At 51.8% G+C, this 25,190-nt stretch overlaps 14 protein-coding genes across 14 annotated transcripts; 8 read left to right on the forward strand and 6 right to left on the reverse strand.

Moving 5' to 3' along the window:
* Positions 1 to 15: 15 nt before the first annotated feature.
* On the forward strand, positions 16 to 686 carry MRS44_011704 (uncharacterized protein; the record flags this gene model as incomplete). The annotated part of the gene is made up of 2 exons (XM_065619823.1): positions 16 to 106; positions 169 to 686. The coding sequence occupies 2 exons, from the start codon at positions 16 to 18 to the stop codon at positions 684 to 686; spliced, it is 609 nt and encodes a 202-aa protein (XP_065475895.1).
* A 644-nt stretch (positions 687 to 1,330) lies between these two features.
* On the forward strand, positions 1,331 to 2,845 carry MRS44_011705 (uncharacterized protein; the record flags this gene model as incomplete). Its single annotated transcript, XM_065619824.1, has 2 exons — positions 1,331 to 1,872; positions 1,924 to 2,845. The coding sequence occupies 2 exons, from the start codon at positions 1,331 to 1,333 to the stop codon at positions 2,843 to 2,845; spliced, it is 1,464 nt and encodes a 487-aa protein (XP_065475896.1).
* Positions 2,846 to 2,853: 8 nt separating this feature from the next.
* Positions 2,854 to 3,687, forward strand: MRS44_011706 (uncharacterized protein; the record flags this gene model as incomplete). The annotated part of the gene is made up of 1 exon (XM_065619825.1): positions 2,854 to 3,687. One exon carries the CDS (start codon positions 2,854 to 2,856, stop codon positions 3,685 to 3,687), a length of 834 nt encoding a protein of 277 aa, XP_065475897.1.
* A 546-nt stretch (positions 3,688 to 4,233) lies between these two features.
* Positions 4,234 to 5,520, reverse strand: MRS44_011707 (uncharacterized protein; the record flags this gene model as incomplete). Its single annotated transcript, XM_065619826.1, has 1 exon — positions 4,234 to 5,520. The coding sequence occupies one exon, from the start codon at positions 5,518 to 5,520 to the stop codon at positions 4,234 to 4,236; it is 1,287 nt and encodes a 428-aa protein (XP_065475898.1).
* A 486-nt stretch (positions 5,521 to 6,006) lies between these two features.
* On the forward strand, positions 6,007 to 7,038 carry MRS44_011708 (uncharacterized protein; the record flags this gene model as incomplete). Its single annotated transcript, XM_065619827.1, has 4 exons — positions 6,007 to 6,510; positions 6,566 to 6,611; positions 6,669 to 6,818; positions 6,872 to 7,038. The coding sequence occupies 4 exons, from the start codon at positions 6,007 to 6,009 to the stop codon at positions 7,036 to 7,038; spliced, it is 867 nt and encodes a 288-aa protein (XP_065475899.1).
* A 700-nt stretch (positions 7,039 to 7,738) lies between these two features.
* Positions 7,739 to 10,939, reverse strand: MRS44_011709 (uncharacterized protein; the record flags this gene model as incomplete). The annotated part of the gene is made up of 3 exons (XM_065619828.1): positions 7,739 to 9,434; positions 9,479 to 10,437; positions 10,886 to 10,939. The coding sequence occupies 3 exons, from the start codon at positions 10,937 to 10,939 to the stop codon at positions 7,739 to 7,741; spliced, it is 2,709 nt and encodes a 902-aa protein (XP_065475900.1).
* Positions 10,940 to 11,055: 116 nt separating this feature from the next.
* MRS44_011710 (uncharacterized protein) lies at positions 11,056 to 11,439 on the forward strand (the record flags this gene model as incomplete). Its single annotated transcript, XM_046273664.2, has 1 exon — positions 11,056 to 11,439. One exon carries the CDS (start codon positions 11,056 to 11,058, stop codon positions 11,437 to 11,439), a length of 384 nt encoding a protein of 127 aa, XP_046134577.2.
* Positions 11,440 to 11,547: 108 nt separating this feature from the next.
* Positions 11,548 to 12,777, forward strand: MRS44_011711 (uncharacterized protein; the record flags this gene model as incomplete). Its single annotated transcript, XM_065619829.1, has 2 exons — positions 11,548 to 12,495; positions 12,544 to 12,777. 2 exons carry the CDS (start codon positions 11,548 to 11,550, stop codon positions 12,775 to 12,777), a joined length of 1,182 nt encoding a protein of 393 aa, XP_065475901.1.
* Positions 12,778 to 13,016: 239 nt separating this feature from the next.
* Positions 13,017 to 14,656, reverse strand: MRS44_011712 (uncharacterized protein; the record flags this gene model as incomplete). The annotated part of the gene is made up of 4 exons (XM_046273663.2): positions 13,017 to 13,586; positions 13,673 to 13,993; positions 14,051 to 14,353; positions 14,405 to 14,656. 4 exons carry the CDS (start codon positions 14,654 to 14,656, stop codon positions 13,017 to 13,019), a joined length of 1,446 nt encoding a protein of 481 aa, XP_046134576.2.
* Positions 14,657 to 15,521: 865 nt separating this feature from the next.
* MRS44_011713 (uncharacterized protein) lies at positions 15,522 to 16,669 on the reverse strand (the record flags this gene model as incomplete). The annotated part of the gene is made up of 3 exons (XM_046273662.1): positions 15,522 to 15,823; positions 15,877 to 16,326; positions 16,378 to 16,669. 3 exons carry the CDS (start codon positions 16,667 to 16,669, stop codon positions 15,522 to 15,524), a joined length of 1,044 nt encoding a protein of 347 aa, XP_046134575.1.
* Positions 16,670 to 17,041: 372 nt separating this feature from the next.
* MRS44_011714 (uncharacterized protein) lies at positions 17,042 to 18,667 on the forward strand (the record flags this gene model as incomplete). Its single annotated transcript, XM_046278361.1, has 5 exons — positions 17,042 to 17,077; positions 17,130 to 17,336; positions 17,389 to 17,900; positions 17,955 to 18,110; positions 18,160 to 18,667. The coding sequence occupies 5 exons, from the start codon at positions 17,042 to 17,044 to the stop codon at positions 18,665 to 18,667; spliced, it is 1,419 nt and encodes a 472-aa protein (XP_046134574.1).
* Positions 18,668 to 18,760: 93 nt separating this feature from the next.
* On the reverse strand, positions 18,761 to 20,356 carry MRS44_011715 (uncharacterized protein; the record flags this gene model as incomplete). The annotated part of the gene is made up of 5 exons (XM_065619830.1): positions 18,761 to 19,436; positions 19,483 to 19,608; positions 19,669 to 19,987; positions 20,051 to 20,159; positions 20,213 to 20,356. The coding sequence occupies 5 exons, from the start codon at positions 20,354 to 20,356 to the stop codon at positions 18,761 to 18,763; spliced, it is 1,374 nt and encodes a 457-aa protein (XP_065475902.1).
* A 463-nt stretch (positions 20,357 to 20,819) lies between these two features.
* Positions 20,820 to 22,985, forward strand: MRS44_011716 (uncharacterized protein; the record flags this gene model as incomplete). The annotated part of the gene is made up of 4 exons (XM_046283955.2): positions 20,820 to 20,945; positions 21,215 to 21,302; positions 21,351 to 22,901; positions 22,951 to 22,985. 4 exons carry the CDS (start codon positions 20,820 to 20,822, stop codon positions 22,983 to 22,985), a joined length of 1,800 nt encoding a protein of 599 aa, XP_046134572.2.
* Positions 22,986 to 23,009: 24 nt separating this feature from the next.
* On the reverse strand, positions 23,010 to 24,511 carry MRS44_011717 (uncharacterized protein; the record flags this gene model as incomplete). Its single annotated transcript, XM_046279962.2, has 2 exons — positions 23,010 to 23,982; positions 24,030 to 24,511. The coding sequence occupies 2 exons, from the start codon at positions 24,509 to 24,511 to the stop codon at positions 23,010 to 23,012; spliced, it is 1,455 nt and encodes a 484-aa protein (XP_046134571.2).
* Positions 24,512 to 25,190: the final 679 nt, after the last annotated feature.

Below are 25,190 nucleotides of genomic sequence, written 5' to 3' on the forward strand. Positions count from 1 at the left end.
TACCTGGCACGCACAATGCTTGCAAGTCAAGGCAAGATTGATTCGATCGCGTACTGGACTTTCACGGACGTGTTTGAGGAAGAAGGCGCTGGTATTGAACCATTCCGTAAGTCTAGAATATCAAGGCTGTTGCATGTGGTAACCAAGCTAACGTATTGCCCACTATAGATGGCGGTTTCAGCCTCGTCAACTTGCAAAGAATTCCAAAGCCAACCTTCCACGCCTTCAGGATTCTTCAATCTCTCGGGGACCAAATCTTGGAGTGCAACAAGAGCGACGGTGCCATCGTCCGCAACAGCAAGTCGGGTCTACTCTCAGCACTCCTCTTCCACTACCCACCTGAACTCAAGACCTCGCCACCTCCAGCGCACAACAACCGATCCGTCGCGCACGAGACAGGGTCTACAGGAGAGCCAGTACGAAAGAGCATTCTAATTCGAGGCTTGCGGCCTGGGGCAGTGTTCAAGAAGGAGACACTTACTCCTGGGGGTCAAGGTGATGTGGTTTCTGCTTGGGAGAAGTTGGGATCGCCTATGCATCTCACTCGGGAGACGACGGAGTTTCTTCGAAGTTATGCGACGACGCTTCCGACTGAGTTGATCAAGGCTGATTCGGAGGGCAACTTGTTGGTAGAGCAAGGGCTGGCCCCTTGGACTCTGGTTGCAATCAACCAAATTGTCGCCTAACGGCTTTTGTAATTATTCGCAGATAGTTGCGTGCGAACAAGTCTGGGGGTCTCTGAGATTCTGCTGTTGACGTTGAGTAATATTTAAGTGAAAAAATGAAGCCAGAGGGAAAATGTTCCGCTAACCATTATTATCATTCAATTTAAGAACACAAGCCATCAACCACATCAAATAGTATATAGATGCTACCTCAACAGTCTCTAAAGATACGTCTCTAGCTTAGGTGCACATATGCCAGGGGGAAAAGCGTTGTTGACTGAGTCTGGGTACCCCTGGAACCACCCACCCTAGACTTTTGTGACGATCATGTCAAGCTGATTTCTCCACACGGGACCGGCCCCTGCAGACCCAAGCCTCTATCATTGCTTATTGGATAATTCAAGGGCTAGCCACCCGCTAAAGAAGTGAGAATGGCGTCTCCACTAGTTCGGGCGAATTCGATGCGAGCGTCCGACAGTCCAGAGTGCTGACGTGAACATTGGGGTACATGGGGTCCCCACAGTTCTATTCCATTCATAACCAGTCGTGTGCCCCAAAGCGAGCTTGGTCCTGCATGGCTAAGACTCCATCACCACCTACCACTTCGTTACATTCCCTCATTGTCTTAACCAGGGTCGATCCAAGTCGATCTGAGTTTGATCAAGATGGATACACGTTCAAATAAGCGACAGAGAAACAACAGCACAAACGGTCATGCCCAGAGAACGACACCTTCGACAGCCCCCCAGGATCAAGACGAAAGCCCTAGCCAAATTCCATTCGCGAACAGGCCAGCGCCTGTGCCCGCTCATGAATCTCCAGCAAACTCAAATGAGGCCCCGGCTCTAGAGATGCGCTCCTGCGAGAATTGCAGACGTGGCAAACTGAAATGCTCAAGGTCATATCCATGTGCCAAGTGCCTTGATAAAGGACTTGATTGCGTGTATGAGCAAGACAAACGCAGAGGCCCAAAGCCTGGCTACATCGAGGAGATATATCGGAGGATTGATGTCTTGGAGCAGATGGTTATTGGCCAATCTTTGCTCTTGCGACCTCAACACCAATCTTCTGAATCAAGGCCGGATTTTCGCTCCGTTGTCGATGGCACCAGGCAGATGCTGAGAGAAGTTGGTCAGCATAGAGCGAGAGATGAAGCGACTGATGATGCTACTCTGTTTCAAGGTCCTCAACTTTCACGTGTTCGACAGTGTGTTCACCGACACGCCGTACAGACGAGACAGTGAGCTGATCGGCTTAGGGACACGGCAAATAACGAATCACCTGCTCTGGACATGTCAGACGCCACCATTGGCGAAATGTGTCACATTTATCGAACCCAGATCCAACCCTGGATTCCCGTACTTCAGCCTCAGTTCTTCTTCCACGCTCAGGGCTATGTAGGCCAACAGTCGACGCACCCGTGCGGCCTTCAGATGGAAGCACTCATGGCGGCAACTGGACCATTTCTGGGAGGGGGACGGGACTTTGACAGACAAGAGTATTTGCGCCGCACGCAGTCTGGAGTCTGTGAGAAGCTCCTTACCACGGCTGACATGAACACTCTTCACGCTTGCACAATAATTCAGTTCCTGCTCCTCGGCGACGGGCGTATGACAACTTACTGGGGCCTCGTCACGATGCTCCCCCAAGTGGCACTGCGCGCTGGGTTGCATCTCGAGGATCACCACCTCTCGCCGGAGCAACGAGAGTACAGACGTCTAATGAGTCTTGTTGTTGATAATAGCTCATGGAGGTCGCGAGAGTCTACCCGCCGCCTCTTCTGGGTGCTATTCCTCCTGGAGCAGTTCGCCGCCTTGCTTTCAGGCACCAAGTCAAGTTTCGACCCCAACATGGTTCGAAGACTCCTTCCTTGTGATGGTCAACTATGGCTGGAGAATCGACAGGTTCAAACTCGTGAATTCATACAGGCCAATGTTGCCGCGCAGGTCCAAATCACTCCTGATCCAAGCATTGGTGGTTTGGCCTACCTCATTGAGGCGACCGAGATCCTCACCATGGTCAACGCTTTCGCTAGAACCACGACTAGGGCAAAGACGCCATTCCAGGATCCTCGAGGGTTCCTGAGAGAGTTCTCAATCTCGACTTGGTTCTGGCCAACTGGAAATCGAGACTTCCTGCTCGATATCAGCACGCTTCGCCCGACAAGAATGGGTACATAGACCATAACATGACTCTCGCCCACTTGACACACAACACAAGCGGCATACTATTATATCAGGCACCTCGAGCATTCTGCAGGCCTCAACCACCAGTCGGTAGCAGCAGTCAGGACAGCAGCGGCCAATCAACGCTCATGGCTCATGTGGCACTGGTCAAGCAAGCCGCCAAAGAGATCGGCAAGATATGTACTCGCTTTCTCCTTCACCGGAGGTACCTCGTGTCAGGGCAGTTCTCCTTTTGCCAGTTCATCGCAGCTCGTGCCTTGCTTGCTTACTCAAGCTGGTTGATGGAGCCGGTGGATGACGATTTCGAGACGATCCTCACCTCTCTAGCCGAGTCATCCAAGCGATGGAATTCATCTCAGCAGAACGATGGCTCAGAATTGCATCAAGAGCCGGCTCAGGCTGGGGATTTTGCAGCTCAGTTACTTTCTCGCCTCAAAATCGATGCCCAAAAACCAGAGGCTATTGATCTTACGGCAAGCTGGACGATGTTATCCGCTGAGATGGAAGGCATTGGCCAGCCGCAAAAAGATCTCTCCACAGAACGTGGCTCTGTGGCGGAATGGAGGTGTCAGCAGGGTCATGAGAACGACGCCAGGCTACCCACCACAGCAGATGATGGCCTTCTCCCAATGTCATTGTCGACATCCACCCTGGATTTAATGACGCCCCTGGATGTCGATGGTAGTTTGTCAATGTTGGCCTCGAGCCAGATTGAGACACTGGACGACCGCATATTCAGTTGGAGGGACTATAATGAACTTCCTGTCACGGTCACAAGTGACGATCAAGGGCAATTTTACACGAACCAGCAACCCCAGCATTTTCAAGGGTTGTAGGAGAAGATAACGGTTGTCGAACCCTTCCTCTAGAAAATTCTACCGATGTCGAATGTCGGTTCCGCCTTGGTTTCTGCCGTGGTGGATGGCCTCAAGCGGCTATCTCTGCGCTTCTCCCCCGGTTGTCCAGGGGATGGGAACGGCTCGCCACTCTGTCACTCGGAAGTCCTCGGGCCTCCAACATCGAACCATGGCCAATCCATGACCAGGGATGTTCATGCATCAGGCAAGGAGTTGGCGCCGCTAACGGAATAAACCAGGCCAAGGTCGACTTGTTGGGCGGATACGGAGGAACGTTCGGAGGTTGCTCCGGCTGCCCCCTCTGTCTGTTGGAGTCAGAATACCTAAGCCAAGCCAATCGGCTTGATGTGGGGACTTGAACACGGCATGTCCACGCAAGGGACTGACTTGAAGCCAGTTAAGCGTTCCCCTGGACCCAGAGTTGTAATTTGGAACAGATTCCTCCCTGTCATTGTTTCTACATAGCGTTTATTCTCTCACATGATTTCACTCTGGCCTCCACCCTGAGCTTACCAAGACATGACTTTAGGATTTACCATCCTCGCGAGATGGGTTACTCTGTTTCCCTTGCAGCTGTAGTAGACGGTTTCCTGCCTCGAGGAAATAATAGTCGGCGTAGACAACACCGTGCTCGGCCAGGCGATGTAGAGCGTGGACGTGGTCGTTGGAAGTGCTTCTCTCTAGAAGGCAATCACCTTTGCTTGTTGCTCGAGTTGTGACTGTATCAAGAATCCGCAAAACGCTCTCCAGATAATTGCAACGGTCTGGAGCAAGTTTCTGGAGCAGAAGAAGACCAGAAGAGGCACATGCGGCAGCAGAAACATCCCATACGCCGGGCCGAGGCGCGTCAAAATCCCAGTACACAATGGTATCTACGCCATTGCTCTCATCCACACGGGAGAGAAAATACTTGGCAATTTCAATAGCGGCGTCCAAGAACCGCTCATCCCGGGTCCATTGGTAAACTGTTGCAAAGCCATACAGCGCCCAGGATTGGCCGCGAGCCCAGGTGCTCTCGTTGGCATAGCCTTGGTTGGTGAGGCGGTGTCGAACGACTCCCTGGCGGTGGGGGTCGTAGCTAACCAGGTGATATGACGAATGATCCGGCCTGATGTGATTTGCAAGCGTCGTAGTCGCATGAGTAGTCGCAATGTCGGCGAGGGATTTGTCCCCGGTATGGTGGGCCGCGTAGTAGAGTAGATCGAGGTTCATCATGCTGTCGATAACCACGACAAAGTCTACATCTTCGTCATTGAGGTTATAGGTCTTTGTGCGAGCTCCAGCCCATGATCTGATGGTGCCAGTGGTGGGACTGAATCGTGAGGCAAGTGATCGTGCCGCATTGACAACGACATCGAGGGATGCACGATTGCCCGTCAAGTCATAGTCCCGGGCAAAAGACGGCATGATCATGAATCCTAGATCATGGTTGTCTGTTTTGAATTGCTCCTTGGCCATCTCGATCTGCCATTTTTGTGCAGCGCGGAGAAGGTCGTTGCTGGGAGCCACCGAGAGTGTCGTCATCAGACTCCGCTCATACAGTAGCCAGACAATGCCAGGGAAGAAGCCAGACGTCCAGAAAGTCGAATCGTTCCAGGTGTAGTACCCAAGGCCGGGGAACGTGAAGTGAGGAAAAAGATCAGGTGCATCATGGCGAGTCAAGACTTTGCTGGCTAGCTTCCACGCTCGCTCGACATAGAGGTTGGATAGGACGGTCTCAGCAGCGTCCTTGAGTGGCTTACGAGCGGTCCCATCGACATTCTTTGTGTCGACAAGTGATGCAATGCTAACGGTTGTGGCTGAGGGAGTCATTTCGACAGTCTTGGGTTGCGAGTAAATGAGTTAGGGGGGATGAAAAAGATTATCGTTCGTTGCATGGGTTACATATAGCAGGTCGAGCTTCGACACAATTGAGCGACGTTACGAATTCCTATCTCCTTTGGCGACTTGCGCCAGCCCCATTCAGCTGATGCCGTCATCCTATCGATCCTCCTCCATTCCCCGGAGTTGCCGGACATGATCCCCGACTTGGTCCGTCGGAGAAGCCTCCGGACATTCCTCCGAGCCAGGGGGTGGAGATCATGAGCATTCGTCATCGCCAGCTTCAGGCCTACAGGATCAACCCATTATGCATCAAGGGTCCATTCGGAGCTAGGCCTCCTGTAATCTACCCCGTGGGGAACTTACGAATCCGGAAGAATTCAGGACAACTACCAACAAGGGAAATCGACATATATTGACTGCTTGGATGATGAAATTAGCCGGCTTCCTGCTCTGCAGCCTGACAGCACCTGGACCATGGCCGGCCCTTTTGGAACTGTCTCCTGGGCTGGAGGAGATGGTCACAACATCCCTCTTCAGCAAGATGGAAAGAATGCCTACTATTTGACCTTGGCTTGGTATGCTACAGGCACGGAGATCTGGTTGACTCGCGCCAAGAACACCATTCTTGCGTGGGGATCAACTCTGAAGGATCTCAATGAGCACATCCAAGGCGGAGAAGGCCTTGCCTATATGACTGCGGCTGCTGAAATCCTTCGCGCTTCAGCCAGCGATTCAGGGTGGTCTTCTGAGAACACAAAGACCTACCTTGGTATGATTGACAGAATTTCTGCTGGCTGGAACGAAACGAGAGGTCTGGTAGGCCCAAACTTCTTCATGAACCAGGGCGCGTATGGTAACAGTGGTGCCATGAATGTGGCGGTTTTCAGTGATAACCGCGATCTCTACGAGGACATGGTTTACCATGCGACAGTCGGGGCCAACCCGGATCCTTCCATTGATTATGCTATCCCGATTCAGGTATGAGGTCTATCCCGATATCTTTTGAGTGCCTCCGTGCTAACAAAAAGATTAGATCTCTGGGGACAAGGATTTCTATGGCCAAGTCACCGAGATGGGTCGTGATCAGGGGCATCCCATGGGTACACTCCGTGCTGTCAGCTAAATGGGCATCACAGCAAGAATTCAGGGAACTTCCGGGGTCGACTTCTTTACTCAGAACTCCTCGCGTCTCCTTGCCGGCTGGGAGTACTGGTCTCGCTACAACAGCGGTGATGACGATGTACCGTGGGAACCGAAAGCCACCCCCCAGCGACTAGTGACGAGGTGTATGCCAAGCTCAACGATATCTCTCGTGGTAGGAACTATGCCAACGACACAGCGCTCCACCCGCTTGAGACAATTGGTGTTGCCTATCACGAGTATTATCGCAGAGGGGATGCTAGTGAGATGCCTCATCACCTGGCCTACATGAAGTGGCAAGGCCTGGGCTGGGATGCGTTTGAGTGGGGTGACGATGGAAGCCTCAAGGCTATCGGGCTTCTATGATGGGGCCAGGAAGTATGGCCTGGGGATGTTGTAACTCAATTTCTTTTCTCTGAGCTGTAGTGCAGGTCGCTTTATCACTCATTTTAGGAAGTTTCTATATAGTATCGCCCCGAAAATTACTGGTCTGATATCGGCAACTAAGTTGCAGTAAATATGGCAGACTAGAACGTCTAGGTTGAACCGTGCGATTCTATTCCTGAGGTGCGTTGATCCTTGTGTCCTTGCCCTTGGAATGTGGTTGGTTTGGTAGACTCTCTGCCGCTCCATACCTAGTAGGAGGCCATTCATGACCTCAACAAACAAAGAAACGCGGTAAAGGAACTCACGAAGGCTTGAACCACATATCTCCCCCTTTCTTCAGATTGAGTGGTCTTCTGATTGCTAAACTAATTCATGACGGAGGCGTAGGGATACAGGAGTTTCGACTCATTTTAGGCTTTCCATGGGTTCTTTACTCCCTGATTCTCACATCGCCGTTCAGCTATTGATAGGCTTCTCTACTATCGTTGGGCTACACAGGTAGACAAGATGGAATGATAGATGATCTCTGGGCTCGTCGTATATGTTTGGGTTTAATCAAGTTTTAATGTCTTTTCTAGCAATAACACACGTAGAACCTCGTTTCACAGGGCCTGGAGTCAAGCTGCTAGCAACAACGCTTCAATGGACCACTGGTCTCTCCTCATTGCCAGGGACTAGCTCAATCGCGGAACGCTGTCCGCAGAGGCGTTGGTGGCCATTCTCCCTCTGGGACATAATAACTCTCAAACGAGTACACGCCTGAGCCAACATTGATCTGAGTTCCATCCGTCAACACAACCTCGGCGGTCGAGTTTCCAGGTACTTCGAGCCGCAATCGGAACTTCTCCACACCTTCTTGGGAACTCAGCTCCCATGAGCAGCGGATCTGCCCGCAGCTGCCAAGGTAGCTAATCTTGGCACTTCGGACATCACCTCCGGGCCGAGGGTGAACCTTGAAGCGCTTCCACCTAGGCTCGAGGGGAAAGAGGCCACCGACAACGGCATGTAGCCATGTGGCCACTGAGCCCAAGGCATAGTGATTGAAGGAAGTCATTTCCCCGGGATTGATGGTTTCATTCTCCAGCATGCTGTCCCAGCGCTCCCAGATACTGGTTGCCCCCATGCGCACAGGATAGAGCCAAGATGGGCATTCCTCCTCCAACAGCATTCTATATGCTAGCTGAAGATTGCCGCTCTCCGACAAGGCAAAGAGAATTTGGGGTGTGCCAGCAAATCCTGTCGAGACCCGGAACTGGGCATACCGAACAAGCTCAGCAAGGCGACAGGCAGCCGCTTGCCGCTTCTCTGGCTCATCTTGTGGGTGCAGAAAAAAGGCCAGTGAAAGAGCAAGTGCTGTTTGGGTGTCACCGACCAAAAGGCCTGATGGCGCCATGTATTTCGCTTGAAAGACTCGTTCCAGCGTATCAAGTTGCTTCTCGTAGCTGGCAGCATCCTCAGTCCTCTCGATGACCCGTGAGATCTTGCACATCAACCTAGTGACATACACCAGATATTCATCTGCCACAAGTGTTCCGTTGGTTCTAGACAGACCTGGGTCGTGCGGTGGTGCGCCTGGATCGAGCCAGTCGCCAAGCTGCCAGAGACTGGGGTCCCAGAGCCCGTCTGGTCCGCGACGGAGGCTCTTATTAAGGTACCCTTGCATACCTGCGTAGTTATCCTCGAGAATAGACTTGTCTCCATACCAAGTGTATATCGTCCATGGCAGTATCACGACAACGTCATCCCAGATCGCTTGTGGGACTGAAGGCCAAGGAATCCTGACGTCAGGAACAACGAGCGGGACGATTCCACCATCAGCCATCTGATCCGTTACCAGGTCTCGCATCCAGTTGCTGAGTAGGCCGTTGACATCAAAGATAAAGGCTGCGGTAGGGCAGAATACCTGGATATCGCCAGTCCAGCCAAGGCGTTCATCGCATTGGGGGCAATCCGTAGGAATGGAGAACATGTTTCCACGGATACTCCATACCACATTCTGATGCAACTGATTGATTGAATCGTTGCTGCACTCAAAATGGCCGGTACTGAGTAAGTCAGAATGCATCACCAGAGCCGAGATGGCGTCTAGAGTCAGTGGTTCGGTATCATCGTCGATGGTCCAGCCTTCAATCTCCACGTATCGGAATCCATGATACGTGAAGTGCGGGGACCAGTTCTCCAAGCACCTGTTGCCTCCAAAAATGATTGTATCGGTTGCTTGAGCGGTTCGGAGTGGTCGGGTGCCAAGTTCGCCTCTTTCAAGAACCTCGGCATGCCGGATTCGCAGGATGTGACCATTTGGACAGCTGAGTCTTGGAATGTGGACAGTGCCAACCAGATTTTGGCGAAAGTCAACCAGGGTCTTGCCTTTGGGGCTGGTGAATATGCGCGTTGGGCGAATTGTTTGTGTGATCTTCACAGGGGCAAATGAATCGGCAACGAGTTTCGTCTCCGGTAGAGGCAACGCCTCAACTGGTCGCCAGGCGGTTGACTGGCCCCGTCCATCTGCCCATTGATCTTCTTCAAACCGAGGGACAGTTCTTCGCCATCATAGATGCTACTGGGGAGGATGGAAGACAAGCTGCTCTCCAAGGTGTCATCAGTTGCCAACACGAAATCTGGCATTTGTTGGTCCTCGGTGCGGATCTCCAGCTGCGCAAAAGCTGCGATTCTGTTACCATAGAATGCAAACTTGTGTTCGTCGTTCCATAGTAAGCGCCCAGCATATGGGCCTGAAGCAACTTCGATTGCAATTGTGTTCTCCTGGCCATTCAACAGATGCGTCACATCGTGTAATTGATACTGCAGGCGGTGGTGGAAACTCGTCCATCCTGGGGCAAAATGTTCGTCTCCAATGCGATGCCCGTTTAAGTAGGCTTCGTAGATACCCAGAGCAGAGATGTAGAGTCGTCCGTGTAGTTGTTTGCCGAGTTGTGGAATGCGAAAGACTTTCCGGAGGCGGATTGGGCGAATCTTTGTCCTATCACTGCACTCCGGAAAGGTCATTGGAGCTGCGATCCAATCTTGGGAGGAGAGCAAAGCAGCTTCAAGAATTTTCCAGGGGGTCCATTCCGTGGGTTCAGGGGGGTGGTCCTCAGAAGCTGTTGCTCCAAAAGCGCGGACGCGTACAGAAACTCTCTCTCGTAACTGAAGAGGAGCATCGGGCCATGGCACAAAAGTGTTGTTGCTGCTTTGAAACTTGTATTTCCATATCCTTTCAGTTCTGTTGGGTCTCTTGATCTCGATCTCGTAGGCACTCTGATACCGGCCCTGGTTGATCGAGGCCTGGCCATCACCTGCAAGGGATGCGAATCTCCAAGACAAGCGGGGAGGGCGTGGAAACTCCCAGCCCAGTAGGGCGGCGTTCAAATCTGAGATCTTGCAGGGAAATTGAGGTTTTAGCCGACATGGTTGGAGCTTGGGATGATTGAGTCTGGAGCATGAACCGATTACGTTCAATGCATTGCCAGGGTAATAAGAACACGAACTTCACTCAATTCAAGTATTGCACCTCGCTAACATCAATGATGAGTATCACATGCATCAATGTTCGAATATTGATCTCCAATGAGATCAGTCATGCCATGGTTCGGCATAACCTTCGGGCCCATGTCCGGGAGACGGACTTCCGCAACTCATGTCCGGAGTCATGTGGGTGCGGCCCAAGACTACCTGTGCCCGCACCCACAGTGAACGCCACATGAACGCGGGATGGAAGGCACCAGGGGTCTGGTTCAAGCCTGTGTATTCGGCTTTCCCTAGGATTGATCATCCCCAAATGGGGAATAAGCGGTGCGGGGAAAGCTTGGGAGCTACAGTAAGTCACTCGCGTAGTTATTGCTCCAGTAGAAGGGCAGTCGTCGGAAACATTGGTTGTCATATTGGTAAAGATGTCGGTTATAAAAGAGCCGTTCTTCACCAAAAGACCAGGTTCACCAACACAACCTCCTTGATTCTCATCGTCTCATCAAGTAGCACCTCTCATGACTCGCAATCATGCGGCTCCAACTGTTGGCCAGCTTCAGCTTCTACACTCTCGTTTCAAGCCAGAAGCGGCAGCTGGTCGCGAAGCCCGTCTGTAATGAGACCATTGTCGGCGGCTTCACTCATCCAGGCATCTTTCACTCTTGCGAGGACTTGACTCGGGCTCAGACCAAGGTCTGGAATCGCGAGGAGCCATGGTTTACTGCGTTCGGCCGCATGTTCAACGAGTCTCTCGTTGGCCTCAGCGTTGGTGGCGTCAACGCCTACAACATCCGAGGCCCATTGCCTGCCCTTCCGTACGGGCAGGACGCCTGGTCATCCAACTTCACCGTCGATGCGCAGTACGCCTACCTCAACGCCCTGGCCTACTTCATCACAGGTCATCCCTTCCACTGAGAACGGGCCCTGCACGCCACGCGCCGCTGGCTCACTGAGCTCAACCTGCTTGAGGAGTACATCCGGGGAGGGAATGGGCTGAGATACTTGACAGCAGCCTGCGAGATAATGCGATCCATCACAACCTCTTGGTGGACGGCAAATGACACGCAACTCTACCACGACTTTGCGAAACGTGTTCGACGAAATTGGGATTCAACAAACGGCATGGCACGCAATGACCTGTTTTTCAATCAAGGTGCTTATGCCAACGGTGGCGCTTTTTCCATGGCAGTGTTTCTTGGTGATGTCGACCTCTATCAACAAATCATTAAGCAGGTTACAGTTGGAACCAACCCCGACCCTAGCATCGACTACGCCATCAGCAAGCAAATCCACAACGATACGGGCTACAAAGGTCAGGTAGCTGAGATGGGCCGCGACCAGGCACATCCAGCTGGGATGCTCAACATTGTTAGTTCCATGGCCTATACAGCCAAGATTCAAGGGGATCTTCGGGGCCAGATTGAGTATGTAGACTTGTTCAAGTACGACGATTATCGATTCTCGGATGGGCTTGAGTATTTCTCGCGCTTCAACCTGGGCCACGACGTGCCATACAAGACCCTACAAATCGGTCGTGAGTCGACAGAGTTCTGGAACCAATCCGGCAAGGCGCCTGATCGTGGCCGCATCTACCGGACAAGCCAGCACCCTACCGATAGAGGGGTTCTGAACGCACCAACTGCGGCTTACTACCGCTACAAAGAGCTTGTGCCAGAGCGTATCCGGTATTTCAAGACATATATCAAGTCTCAGACACTGGGCTATGATTCGCTTTTATACATGCGCAAGGGCAACTATGAAGACTTGCAGTTCATCTGGGATCTTGGATACGGCACATCTTTTCTCGACGTCATCTCGGGCCCCGGTGCTTATCGCAGACGATCGACGCAGAACGAGACGGCCGAAGGGCGTTTCCGGAACAGCACATTCCCTGACATAGGAGTTATGAAAGCCAACACCACAATCTCATACCCGACATTCATTTCAACCCAGACCAAGCCGTTCCTTCAAGTATAAGCAAGATCAGATGATAGTGCTGAAGTAGTTGTCACAAATCAGCTCGAGGAGGAGATTGCTCGCTTCCAAGTGCCTTCGGGAGATCGTTTCCATACGGTCTACCACAATACTTCTTTGGAGGCAAAGGCGCCGGCGCAGTTTTTGTACCTTTGGACATCAGACGACCTTGAAATTGCTCGATTCAACATGACAGAAGCGTCAGTCGCCTGCGAAATGAATGTGCAATTGGGACAGCGCCCTGCGGCCTGCGACCATCCGGTTCCGTGGACGTTCTGATCCGGTAGACTCTAGAAGAGAATAGGTAGATGTAGACTTGAGATAGATGCTTAGTTGAAAGAAGCACTCAAAGTTTCAAAACAATTCGGAGTACTTGTGAGATAACTGTGCTGTAAATTGAACGAACGCTACACCCCCATGAGGAATTCACTGCCATGAGGTTTCTAGTAACCAATCACTTGTACACGAAGTGTTCGTGACTCAATCAGCGGATAAATATATTTACAAGTCCAGTGAGCCTATGGGTTAATGATCACAGTCTGCGTCTCAACAAACTCCACAAGTCCCCATTCTGCCCCGAACCGCCCGAACCCGCTACACTTGGTTCCTCCATGTGGGAGTGTAGCCTCGTCGTGAACAGTAAGAGAGTTTATGTGAACAGCTCCAACCTGAAGCTTTCGCGCCATCTCCAACGCTTTGTAATGGTCCTTCGTCCAGATCGCGGCAGACAGTCCATAATCGCTGCTGTTGGCAACCTTGATCGCCTCGTTCTCGTCAGCAACGACTACTATACCAAGGCAAGGCCCAAAGGATTCCATCCTAAAGAAATCCATGGATGGATCTATATCCTCTAGAATGGTCACGGGAACCGTCTCCGTGTCCGGGGTTTGAGTGGAGGATCTGGACTTGACCCCCTTTGCCTCTGCATCTGCTACCAACGCACGCGTCCTAGCTGCGCCCTTTGGTCCTACCAGCTGGATGGTTTCTCCAGCTCTATGGACTAGAAGCTGCCGAAGCTTTGCTTTAAAGTCCTCTGCAACACCTTGGACAACCACTGCAAGGTCTGTTGACATGCAGATCTGGCCTCCCTACAATACTATTAGTATCCTACCACTACGTTGAAGAGCGAGAATCCTAGAATCACTTAAAAAAAGATAAACAAATAAAAACTCACATTCAAAGTGGCACTCAGAAGGACGGCCTCTGCTGCTCGGGACACATCACCATCGTTCAGAACGATTAAGCAGTTCTTTCCTCCCAGCTCTAACAAGACCGGTTTAAGGACCTTGCTAGCCTCCTGAGCAATGATTCGCCCAACCTCAGTTGAGCCTGTGAAGTTGATCTTTCTGACTGCGGGATGTTTGATGAGTGTCGTAACCACCTCAGAGGCATCTTCCGGTCGATGAAGAATGAAGTTGACGACACCAGGGGGAAATCCAGCAGCCACAAAAAGCTCGGCGATGAAATGGTGAGTCCGTGGACTGAGTTCGGAGCCCTGCAAAATGTGTTCAGTCTTGATCCCCATACTTGAAGTGATGCTCAGCACCCATACCTTCAAAATGGCAGTATTGCCGGCCGCGACGGGAGCAACAACCGCGCGAAAGCCAAGAATCAAAGGGGCATTCCAAGGAGCGATCCCAAGAATGACGCCCAGTGGACGGGGGAAAACGAAGCCATATGAGCCTTCGGCTTCAGTGTGAGGAATTGTGCCATTCATACTCCTCGAGGTAAGAAGGTATGCACTCTCCTGGATCAACTTGATGCTGCTGCTGACATTTTCTGTAGCCCAATCGTCGCCGCAGTGAATCTCCGCCTTGATGATGCTCTTGGCTTCATCCTGACGCTCTTTCAAAATCTGCAACAATCTTCAGCTGTGATTCGCAACATGCATATGATGGTTACATACCTCTGCTAGGCGAATGAGTAAAGCTCGCCGGGTTGTTGGAGGCGTTGTCGACCATTGAAGGAAGGCCTGGTTGCTACTAGACAAGGCCTCGGCGCAGTCGGCAAGACTCGCTCCTTGGAAATGCCCATTCGAAGTGGGTGAGTGTTTGTCAGTGTTTAATTCGTTAAAGACGGAAACTCCATTGATCAACAATGGAATTCGGATAGGATTGGACCCATTTTGGGAAACGAGGTCATGAGTCGGTTGCGTCATTGCAGATCGAGATAAAAGGAATGCAATCAGACGATACTATGGTATTGGTGATGGAAGTTGAAGCTGGCTCAAATCATAAGAGACAACCGGCATCTAATAATAGTTTCAATATAGGAAATGGGAAGCCATAGTAAAGGCTACCATCCGAGTCTCAACCCAGCCATCGGGGCAATATCGGGCGATCACCCGAGTACCCGAGGAGAGTATGAACTTAGCCTAGGTAATGAGAATCCAGACCAAATGGTTGGTGGAATCTGCGGGGAACTGTGTAAAGGTTATTGTAAACATACAAGGGAGTGTCTCGAATACTGTACCTTGGCCTAGAATGAGCCGAGTGGAACCCGGCTGGTTGACAAACACGAGAACCCAAGCCTTGTGCCAACAGTAGAGCAGAATCACAAACATAGCATGCACGCAATACGTTGTTGGAGCTCGTGCAATATCCATATCCTAGGTGTCTTGAGCACTACCTGCATGTGATGGGCCAAGTATTGTATGGGTTAATCATGACCTAGAGCAAGGAACGATCAATAGATGCAGCAACTTTCGTGATGAACACTTCGTGATGAACATCGAAAAAGTAATATCCCACACTTTGCTTTCAACATTCACTACGAAAGGATGTGCTGCGCATTACAAAATCGCCATATCGCTGGTATATGGGGGATAGCTACACGTTGCATGGCTAATATACTCCTCGCTGTCCTCACTAGCAACATGCATTCATGACATAAGAATAACATATCAATCAGGCTACTTAAAGTCTAAGACATCTGGAAAGCAATTGAGAACAAGTGAGCTGAATGATTGAACAAAGGGTGGTCTAAGAGCAGACCTGAGGACCTCGTAAAATCCTAACCACACACTAGTCAGACACGTACGTCTCGACATCCACACCCTCGACACGATAGAACCCAAGCGCTTTAAGCATAGGCTTGTCATCAAATCTGTACAGATACACCTTTTGCTCATCCGCATGGTGCTGATACGCGTGCCAAGTGGGAATGCAGAATGTGTCCCCCTGCTTCCAGTTGAGGACTGTGTCTCCAATCTTGGTTGAGCCAGAGCCTTCAATGACGTGATACACAGCTGAAGATGTCTCACGAATCTCTGGAGAGGAGGCACCCGGCTCAAGTCTCTCAGCTGAGGCACCGATGATCTTGCCAACTATACAAGGAGCGGTTAGCAGACGGTTACTGAGTTTACCATTCTTGACTCACTTTCAGCTCCATTGGGCTTGAGGTACGCTTCAGATGTCCACTTCTCAGGGCTCGCATCCAGCCTCGCTTGCATCTTGTCCCACGGGTAAACAATTTCAGAATCATCGACATCCTCCGCGGGATAACGCGCAGCAGAGTAGTGCTCCACAAAGTGCAGAGGAAAGTGGATGAAGTTGGGGAGGTCGAGTCCATCCAACCAAATGACAGGCTGATCATCTCCACCCTCCTCATCCGCTCCCTTCTTGCCATGGTCGTGCCAGTTCCACGTCGGGGTGACAATGACATCGCGAGGTCGCATCGGGACTCGCTTGCCATGGACTGCTGTGAAGCCACCAGTGCCCTCAATGATGAATCTACAGGCAAAGGCCGTGTGTCTATGTGCAGGGGCCGTCTCTTTAGGCTGGACAAGTTGAAGACCAGCGTACAAGGTATCCGTGGTGTAGGGCGCGGCTACACCTCAGGCATTAGAACAGGGTTTAAGGCATAGACAAGGCCACTCACCTCGGGCAGGGTTGGCAAGCATCAGGACGCGCCTTTCAGCTTGCTTCTCGGTAATTAGCTGGCCAGCTCTAAGAAGATAGGGCTTAATCTTGTCGTAGGCCCAAAGATGTGGAACGGTCTGGGGGTTGGGCGCTGGTGGGTTCAGGCGTTGCATCTGGGCCCACAGAGGTGCCGTGTTGGTGGCTTGAAGGGCAGCCACCAGCTCTTCAGAGGTCTGAAGTGCCTTTGCTGCGGCAACATTGTCAAGCTGAAGGCCATTTCCATTGGCTGGAAGAGTGTTGGCGGAAGGCATATTGTTGATTGTTGGTTAACTCGGTGGTTTCGCGATATTGTGTTGAAGCTGAACTGTTGCTCCTGATCTGATTGAACTAAGTCATGAACCAGGCCGTTTCAAGCATAATAAATCCTCGATTGTTTAACCATGTGTCGTCACATTGCGGGATCTTCGGTTCGTGGACCGGAAAGGAGTCCCCGTCTTTGCCGGGATTGGGGAGTCCAACCGGGGAACCATCGGAAGTGCTACCCGCCACTGGTCTCTGTTTACCACCTATAGAAAAGGAAAAGCGCACGACAACAACTGAATGGCAGCAAACACTCCGTTTGATGAGTAAGCTTATTACTCGTTAGCAACATCTTCATCTTCACCAGCGAACCATCTGTCACCATGTCAGCAACAAACGGAAAGACGGTTTCAAAGCAGGTAAGATGCCTCCTCTGCCCGTACCTGGTGTTGTCGCTCATCTCAGAATCAGACCGCAGAGTATCCATCTCGATCTACCGCACTTCTTGAGAGGCTACAAGGTTTTGATCAGTATCAAAACGGGACCAATCATGGCAACCAAGTCGCCCTACGCATCCTGGTCGTCGGAGCTGGGCTTGGAGGTCTTGCTACCGCGGTTGCTTTGGCTCGTCGTGGACATGACGTAGTCGTGTTGGAACAAGCAGCGGTTCTTGGGGAGGTAAGTTTCATATCCACAGCTCAAAGAAATTCCAATAGCTAACAAACTCCAGGTCGGTGCTGGGATTCAAATCCCTCCAAATTCTGCCAGGCTACTCCTCAGCTGGGGTATTGGCCCATATTTCAAAGATCGCGCCATCAAGCCAGAGAGCATGACCTTCCGCAGGTGGGAGAACGGAACTCCTCTCGGCTACACCAAGCTTGTATCCAACTTTGAGGAGTCTTACGGAGCTCCCTACTTTGTTATCCATCGGGCTGATTTCCACTCCTCTCTTTGTCGCCTCGCGGCCGATCTTGGGGTGCAGATTATTACCGATAGCAAAGTGGTGGATTACAATGAATCTACGCCCTCTGTATCGACACTGGATGGGCGCGAGTACAGTGCCGATCTCATCGTCGCGGCTGATGGTGTCAAGTCCCGTGCCCGGTCAGTCATTCTTGGTGGACCAGACTTGCCTCCTCAAAGAACAGGTTTTGCTGCATACCGTGCCACAGTCGATACCGAGGAGATGAAGGCGGATCCTGACACGTCGTGGCTCTTGGAGAGACCAGGCATCAACATCTGGTAAGTGGTTAGCCCGTCGTTTCGAGCGCATCTGGCTAATCAAGTGTCTTTCAGGATCGGCGAGGATCGACATGTCATGACTTACTGCATCGCGGGGGGAAACTCGTTCAACATGGTCTTGTCCCACGTTGATCATTCATCACCCAGCACATGGGACGCCGAGAATGCAATCGCTGACATGAGAAAGTCATTCGAGAACTGGGATCCAAAGTAAGCCACCTCATACCTCAAGCGAGCCTTTCTAACTCCTTGACAACAGATTATCGAAAGTCATCGGAATGATCAAGCATACGATCAAGTGGCCTTTGATGAGTGGCTGTCGGTTGCCAACTTGGATCTCACGGAGTCAAAAGGTCGTGATCCTAGGTGACGCCGCACACGCCATGGTGCCTTACATGTCCCAGGGGGCGGCGATGGCAGTGGAAGACGGCGCAGCACTAGCTGAAGCACTCTCCAACATCAACTCCAAGCAGCAGGTGCCTGAAGCTCTTCACTTGTTTGAAAAGGAAAGGATGAACCGCAGTTACGCCATGCAGGCTGCCAGTTTGGTGAATGGCAAGCTGTGGCACTTTCCAGATGGTCCACAGCAGCAGGCGAGGGATCTTGGCATGAGGGCTGAAGTTGAGGGAAGGCCTTTTGTGGAGAGCACGAACCAGTGGAGTGATCCAACGACGCAGATCTGGGCATATGGCTATGACGCAGAGAAGGCCGTGAGGGAGCAGTGGCGGAGGGCTGAGAAGCAACAGTCTATAGAGAACGCGATATAGTTATTTGTAACCATTTTATAAGGAAAATATCAATATAGCGCATCGCCGCTTTTATAGAGGCTAGCTTAGGCTTATCTTAGGATCGCCTAGACCTTACATGCTCGGGCGAATGCCCCTCATTAGCGGACCAGTGTTGATCTCGTCATATTCTCCAACCTCCTCTAAGGCCTCCTTCAAGATGGCCAAACCTTTGCGGAACTCCCGTTCCGTAATGTTGAGTGCAACGCCCAGCCTGATGCGATTTCCATCTGGATAGCAGAGTAATCCCTTGTGGTAGCACAACATCCCAAACTTCCGCCCCGTAATCCTCCCGTCTTCCGTTTCATTGAGGAATATGCCCATATCGGCGCCCCTGTTGGTGATGTACTCGACCCACGGGTAGTTCCACGACTTGGTCTCTTCCTTCCAGACCGCATCGATCCAGTGAGCTCTCTCGACAAGCTTCTCGCTGTTCATGACGCTCAGAGCAGCACGAGTCGCAGCAATTGCCTGCGGCGCCATGCCAAAGGTTGCTACAGCCTCGTAGCCACCAATCAGGTCCATCACCTCGGCCTTGCCCATGATGTATGAAGCCGGATATGCGCCGGCCGTGATTGACTTTCCCATCACGACAATGTCGGGCTTGTTTTCAGGGCCCATCCAGTCGGAGCAGAAGAACTTGCCCGTCTTCCCGCAGCCCATCCGAACCTCGTCGGCGACGAAGAGGATGTTGTACTTTTTGCAAAGCTTCCTCACCCCGATAGCGAAGCTCAGTTCCTCCTCAAATTTTCTAGGCCGTTAGTTTTAGTAGAGATCAGGGATTCTAGGGGACTCACGGTTTCTTGCCATGGATGCACTCCATAATGACGGCGGCGATCCTGCCGTGATGAGCATCAAGCACTCCTTCAAAGTCCTGGACGGAGCCGTAGCGTAGTAGCTTGCCCGTGTCAGGGTGGGTGTTTCTAAGGTTCTCGTTGGTAATACCGTAGTCTAGAGATTACTGTCAGCAATTGTCCAACTACACTTGCGCCCAGATCTCTTTGGGAGAAAAATACAAAGGGGAGAGGACCGACATGCCTGACGCTTGTCCCATATCGTTCATGATGGGCCAGACTCCTGATGCAACGCCGTGATAGTTGTCAGAAACACCCAGAACGAGTACTTCGGCAGGTCTGATCCCCTTGACCTTGATGCCCCATTTCCGGACAAACTTGATGGCTGAATCTGCGCCCTCAGTGCCGGAGACCATTCCAACCATCTTGTCGTATCCGAACCTCTGGCACATTTCTTTGCAGAACTCAGGCCATTCAGCTACCTTTGTGGCAATGTTTGCGAGAGTTACTATTGGGTTGGCCATGTTAGCCATCGATCGAGTCAACAAACAGGGTCCAAACCTGAACTTACTCTCTTGCACTGCCCGCTGCATGGCCTCAACAACCACTGGCTGACTCTGCCCCAAGTTTGTCGCACTCATCATGCAGACAAAGTCCAATATCTCTCTACCGTCGACATCCTGGTCGGAATGATTCAGCGCCGCGAATAGCTCTAATATCAGAAGAGATATACCTTGAGGGTAGAGCCTTGCCCGCTCTTGATGAATGCTGGAAGTGGAAATATACCACCAGCAGAATATTGCTCCTCGAGATCAAGCAGTTCCTTGACTCTCGGAGAGAACTCAGGGACAGTCTTCTTCGTCGCTGAAGGAGACATGATTGCAAGAGCTTTAGCCGTGATGTTTGTGTCAGATTGTTGTTAATCTCGGGAGGATGAACAGATATCAACAGATGATGTACCAACGCGTCTGATATATGGTATAGACGTTAATTATATGAATGATGTACATTGAGGCCTGCGGCAGTATTTCCAGATTAGAGCAAGGCTTTAGACAGAACAGATGCTTCTACAGCCACTGCGGCAGTATTTCCTGATCAGGGGAGAAGGTTGCCGAGTAGGTAAATCTCTAGAGCAGGTCAGGTCTGTCGCCAAACTATCTTGAATGTTGAGGCAAAAGCATCCCGGTGGCCGAAAGACCGGTAGTCCGAAAGACCGAGGCTGAGGTTGAGCGGTCTTGGACCCTTCCGAGGAGGACCACCTCCGTTGTCCCACAGGGGTGTCATCGCGCCGCTAGCAGTGAGCTAACTCCATCAAGTAATTCTACCGCAAGCGCGACAGGATGCTCGTCAGTCGCACCAGACGGTCTAACCCTGTCATGATTTGGGGTGACGACGTCGCGGCAACCGCGGTTCCCGAAGTAGCTAGAAGCCATCTCCAGGCTTGGCGGTATTTGAAACCCAAACAGGTTAGTTGGCCGGAATCCTTAGCCGCTGACCAACGTCAGTGTTGTTTACGTAGGAAACTCCGCAGATAATGAAACCTGCCCCTTTCATCTGCTATTACCATCTACTATTGTTTCTTTTGACATATCGAAAACTGGCTGGATCCATCCTCTTCACATGTCATCACGTAAGCCTCAACGGAATCAAGGCGCTTGCCTATCGTGCATGAGGAGCAAACGCAAGGTAGTGCTACCAGTACCCCAGTAAATGGTCAACCGCTCAGACCTCTCAGTGCGATCAGAGGAAGCCTGCCTGCTCTCAATGCGAAAAACGAAACAAGGTGTGTGAGTTGCGCACATTCAAGCAATGGAAGCGACAAGGTAGGCATTGGCCATTACTGCGAGAGCTCTTGAATAACACTGTCTCAGGCGGTACAAAGGAACAATGGTCAAGCTCCGGTCTTAAACCACCCTCTCCAGATCCGGGTTTGAGCCTTGATTCCAGGGATACGTTTGGTTTGGATGAGGTGGCTGAGTTCTCACCCCTGCCCAACACCGACTGCTCATTGTTGGAGCCTTTAAGCCTCGGTCTACCGATGGACTTCCCGGTGGCTTCCGCCCCTGAGCTACAATCGGCTTGTATAGAAGTGGATCATCATCGCTTCACCAACCTTGGCTCAGAGGATGTCCTGTCAACGGAACATCAAGATTGTTCAAGCCAAGACGCCACAACAATAAATACTCTCTCTCGGTATCGAGATCACCCGTCACATTCGATCGCTGCTTCGCTCATACCACTCCCATCCGAGCTATCACAGTCTCCCCTTGATAGGTTCCTGTGGTCCTACTTTGTTGAGCGCGGGAGTCAAATGTTCCAATGCTGGGAACCCACAACCACGGGATCTCTGGGAACATCTGAGAATCCCTACAAGACCATCTTAGCATCAATGGCGGCCTACTCTGTGCCACTTAGGCTTGCTGTTCTAGGGTTGTCGGCCTTTCTGTATAGCAAGCATTCCGAACGGCCTGTCTTTGCTGCCCGGGCGTCGAAGCTCGTGCAGCAATCCTCAGAAGCTCTGTGTGTCAGTCGATTGGGTGACAATGGAAAACCCCAAAGCCTCATCGAGACGATTGCCACTGCGACTCTGCTAACACTCTTGGATACTCAGAGAGAGACTAATCTGCTCGCACTGGCTCGGAGTGCGGCTGCCTTCATGGCTGAATCCCAAGCACAAGGCCAGCCTGACGCCAACTATGAGGTTGTCTTGCATCTACTTCGCTGGTCTTACATCTGTACACACTGCTCTCCAACTTCCATCGACCTCCCAGCTAGTCTTGGGGACCATGTCATAGAGTTCCATGGAGGAGAGCTGGAGACAGATTTCAGCAAGCAATTCGGTTCTTGGGTTATTCATCCCTTGTATACCTTTTCACATAGGTTGATCAACCCCCTACTCGAAATAGGAAGACTAATACGAGAGCGCAAGCGGCACAAAGCCGCTCTCGGGCTGGGATCCGAGGCCGCTTGGGATCAGCAGGCCAGCAAGCTGGAAGGGGATTTGCTAACCGCGAGGGAAATGGACCTCGCTGCTTGGGAGAAGGGAGTATGGGAACACGCAGACCTCGTGAGCCTCAACGAAGCGATATACTCGGCAGCATTTCTCCTCTACTATACTCGAGTGAGAGACCTGCCCTGGACCAAACAGATTGTTCGCCGCCATGTGAACAACATCTGCGAACGACTCGGCAACATCGACAGGCATTCTCGCACATTAAACAACGTCGTCTTCCCACTCTACACCGCTGGATGCGAGGCAGTTGACATGTCAGCGCGAGAGCGACTGGAGTCCCTGATGGGTCGGCTGCATTCGACCGGGTACTGGTTCAACCAGCACTCGAAGCTGATTGGGAGTCTGCACCACGTTTGGGAAATCAGGGACAATGATCCGGGCGCCCCTTGGATCGAGTGGAGTGAGAAAGGTACGTGAGTGCTTCACTTTTCGAGACATTTACTTACGATCTACATCAGTGACGGGGAGCATTGTCAACTGTATTCCGGTGTGAGTGCTATATACCTAGGCTGTGTACTTAGAGATCATACGTGATATTCTTAGTCCTCAGCCACTCCGACAACCCAGCATTGAATCTTCCAAAACCGCTCGCCTTGGCTCCTCCATGTGGCAAGACAGCCTCATCCTGGACTGTCATGCGGTTAATGTGCACGGCGCCCGTCTCAATCTTCTTGGCCAGACGCAAGGCCCTTCTCAGGTCCCGCGTGAAGATGGCTGAGCTGAGCCCATAGTCTGTATCATTTGCGATGCGCAGGGCCTCTTCCTCGGTGCCAAACGCGATCAAAGACACGGTGGGCCCGAAAGACTCGTTTTCGTACATCTCCATGCCTGGCTTGACTTTGCCGACGATGATTGGCCTCAACCGTGTCCCTTCAGCCTCGCCTGTTGCCTGGCCACAAACAAGTTCCGCTCCCTTTGAAACTGCGTCTGCTACGAGACTCTTGTTCTTGGCCGCAGCATTGCTGGTGATGAGAATTGGCGCGGCACCAGAGGAGGGGAACATCCGGGTCACCCACTCTTTCAGCCTCTCCCCAAACTCTTGTTTGACCCTCTCTTGAACCAGGATGCGCTCGGTGCTCATGCAAATCTGGCCAGAATGCAGAAAAGCACCCAACACGCATTCCTTGGCTGCGACGTCGAGATCAGCGTCCTCACAGACAATCGCAGGAGCCTTTCCACCGAGCTCCAGCAGAATAGGCTTCAGGTTGGACGCTGCCATCTGTGCAATGATGCGACCCACGGCGGTGCTACCGGTGAAGTTTATCTTTTTGACCTCGGGGCTATCGATGATGGCCCTGGTGACACTCGGGGCGTTGGCTGGGGAGCAAGTGATGTAGTTCAGGACATCGCTGGGAAGACCAGCCTCTTCGAGGACCGAGCAGACTGCCCAGTAGCAACGAGGGCTAAGCTCCGAGCCTTTCAAGACCACAGTATTGCCAGCGGCGATGGCCCAAATGACAGCTCTGAAACCTAGCGCATACGGTGCGTTCCTGTTGATGTCAGTAGAAGCCAGGGATCTTGAGTCTCTGAGACTCACCATGGTGCCATGGCCAAGATAACTCCGTACGGCTCCTTGACGATAAGAGCTCCAACATTGGCGTCATCAAGAGTCGGGATGCTTCCCTCCACGGCCGCGATCCTTCCTGCGCAATCGAGGACGTGCCCCTTGGCGGCATGCACGTTGAAGTTGGCCCATGCCTCGTCACAACCCGTCTCGACCTTCATGTAAGCCTTGAGCTCCGACGCCCTCTGATCGATAATTCTGGCCGCGTTCAAAAAGACTTGCCGGCGCTCCCCAGGAGGAGTCAAGCTCCACGAGTCAAACGCAGTAGCTGCAGCGCGAACAGCGGACAGGGCCTGAGCAACACCAGCATTGCTGGATTTATGGGCAATCTTTCCGGTATCTGGACGAATGACATCGAAAGTTTCATCCAGATTGACTTGCTTGCCATCCAATATGAGGGGAACAGGGCCACTGGGGCTGAGGGTGTCTTCGACTGGGGTTGTGGAGGCGGGCATATTGCTGTAGACTTCAAGGCTGAGAGGGGATGCATTCAAGTAGAGTACGAGTAGTTTGTGAAGTAGGCGGGTGGAGATACGACAGAGATGCAAGATCAATTGTCCTATTTAACGATTGACACGGCCAACGTCGTTTGTTATTATTTGTAAAATTTTAACGGTCGTAACGTAACTCATCCACAGAGTCCAGCTGTAAAAACCCTATCCGACTCACCGGCGTCCACCCTCCCCGCATTCTATCTCTTGCAACATCATCTGTATGAGGTGTTTGGCTAAGAATGATCACTTCGCTCCTGTCTCTAGCAGCCCGCAGCATGGATCATCAAGCGGCTTGGCCTTCGGCAGTGACCTTCGGCATCGAGACATGAAAAGCCAGGCATCCCCCCTAATGTTTGCAAGCGGGGTGAACCAACAGAATGGCTACCTGTTACCCCAGGATGCACCCCAGACTTGCTCCTCGGAGAAGCCGGGACATGGAGCATATCGGCCACGGCAAGTTGCATCAGCATCTAATTTTCGGCAATGTATGGCCGAGTGTCGGATACTGCCCTATCATCGGCGTCAACAGACATGGTCCCATCGACTAACTTAGACTGGTAATTCTACCGCAACCTCGGAGGGCCAATCAAGCAATTCTGCCTTGATAGCCTCCCCCTTGCCGCTCCCTTGAGAAAGCTAA

This window comes from Fusarium solani (genome assembly GCF_023522795.1).
Source record: "Fusarium solani strain SB1 chromosome Unknown bctg00000007, whole genome shotgun sequence".
NCBI classification, from domain to species: domain Eukaryota; kingdom Fungi; phylum Ascomycota; class Sordariomycetes; order Hypocreales; family Nectriaceae; genus Fusarium; species Fusarium solani.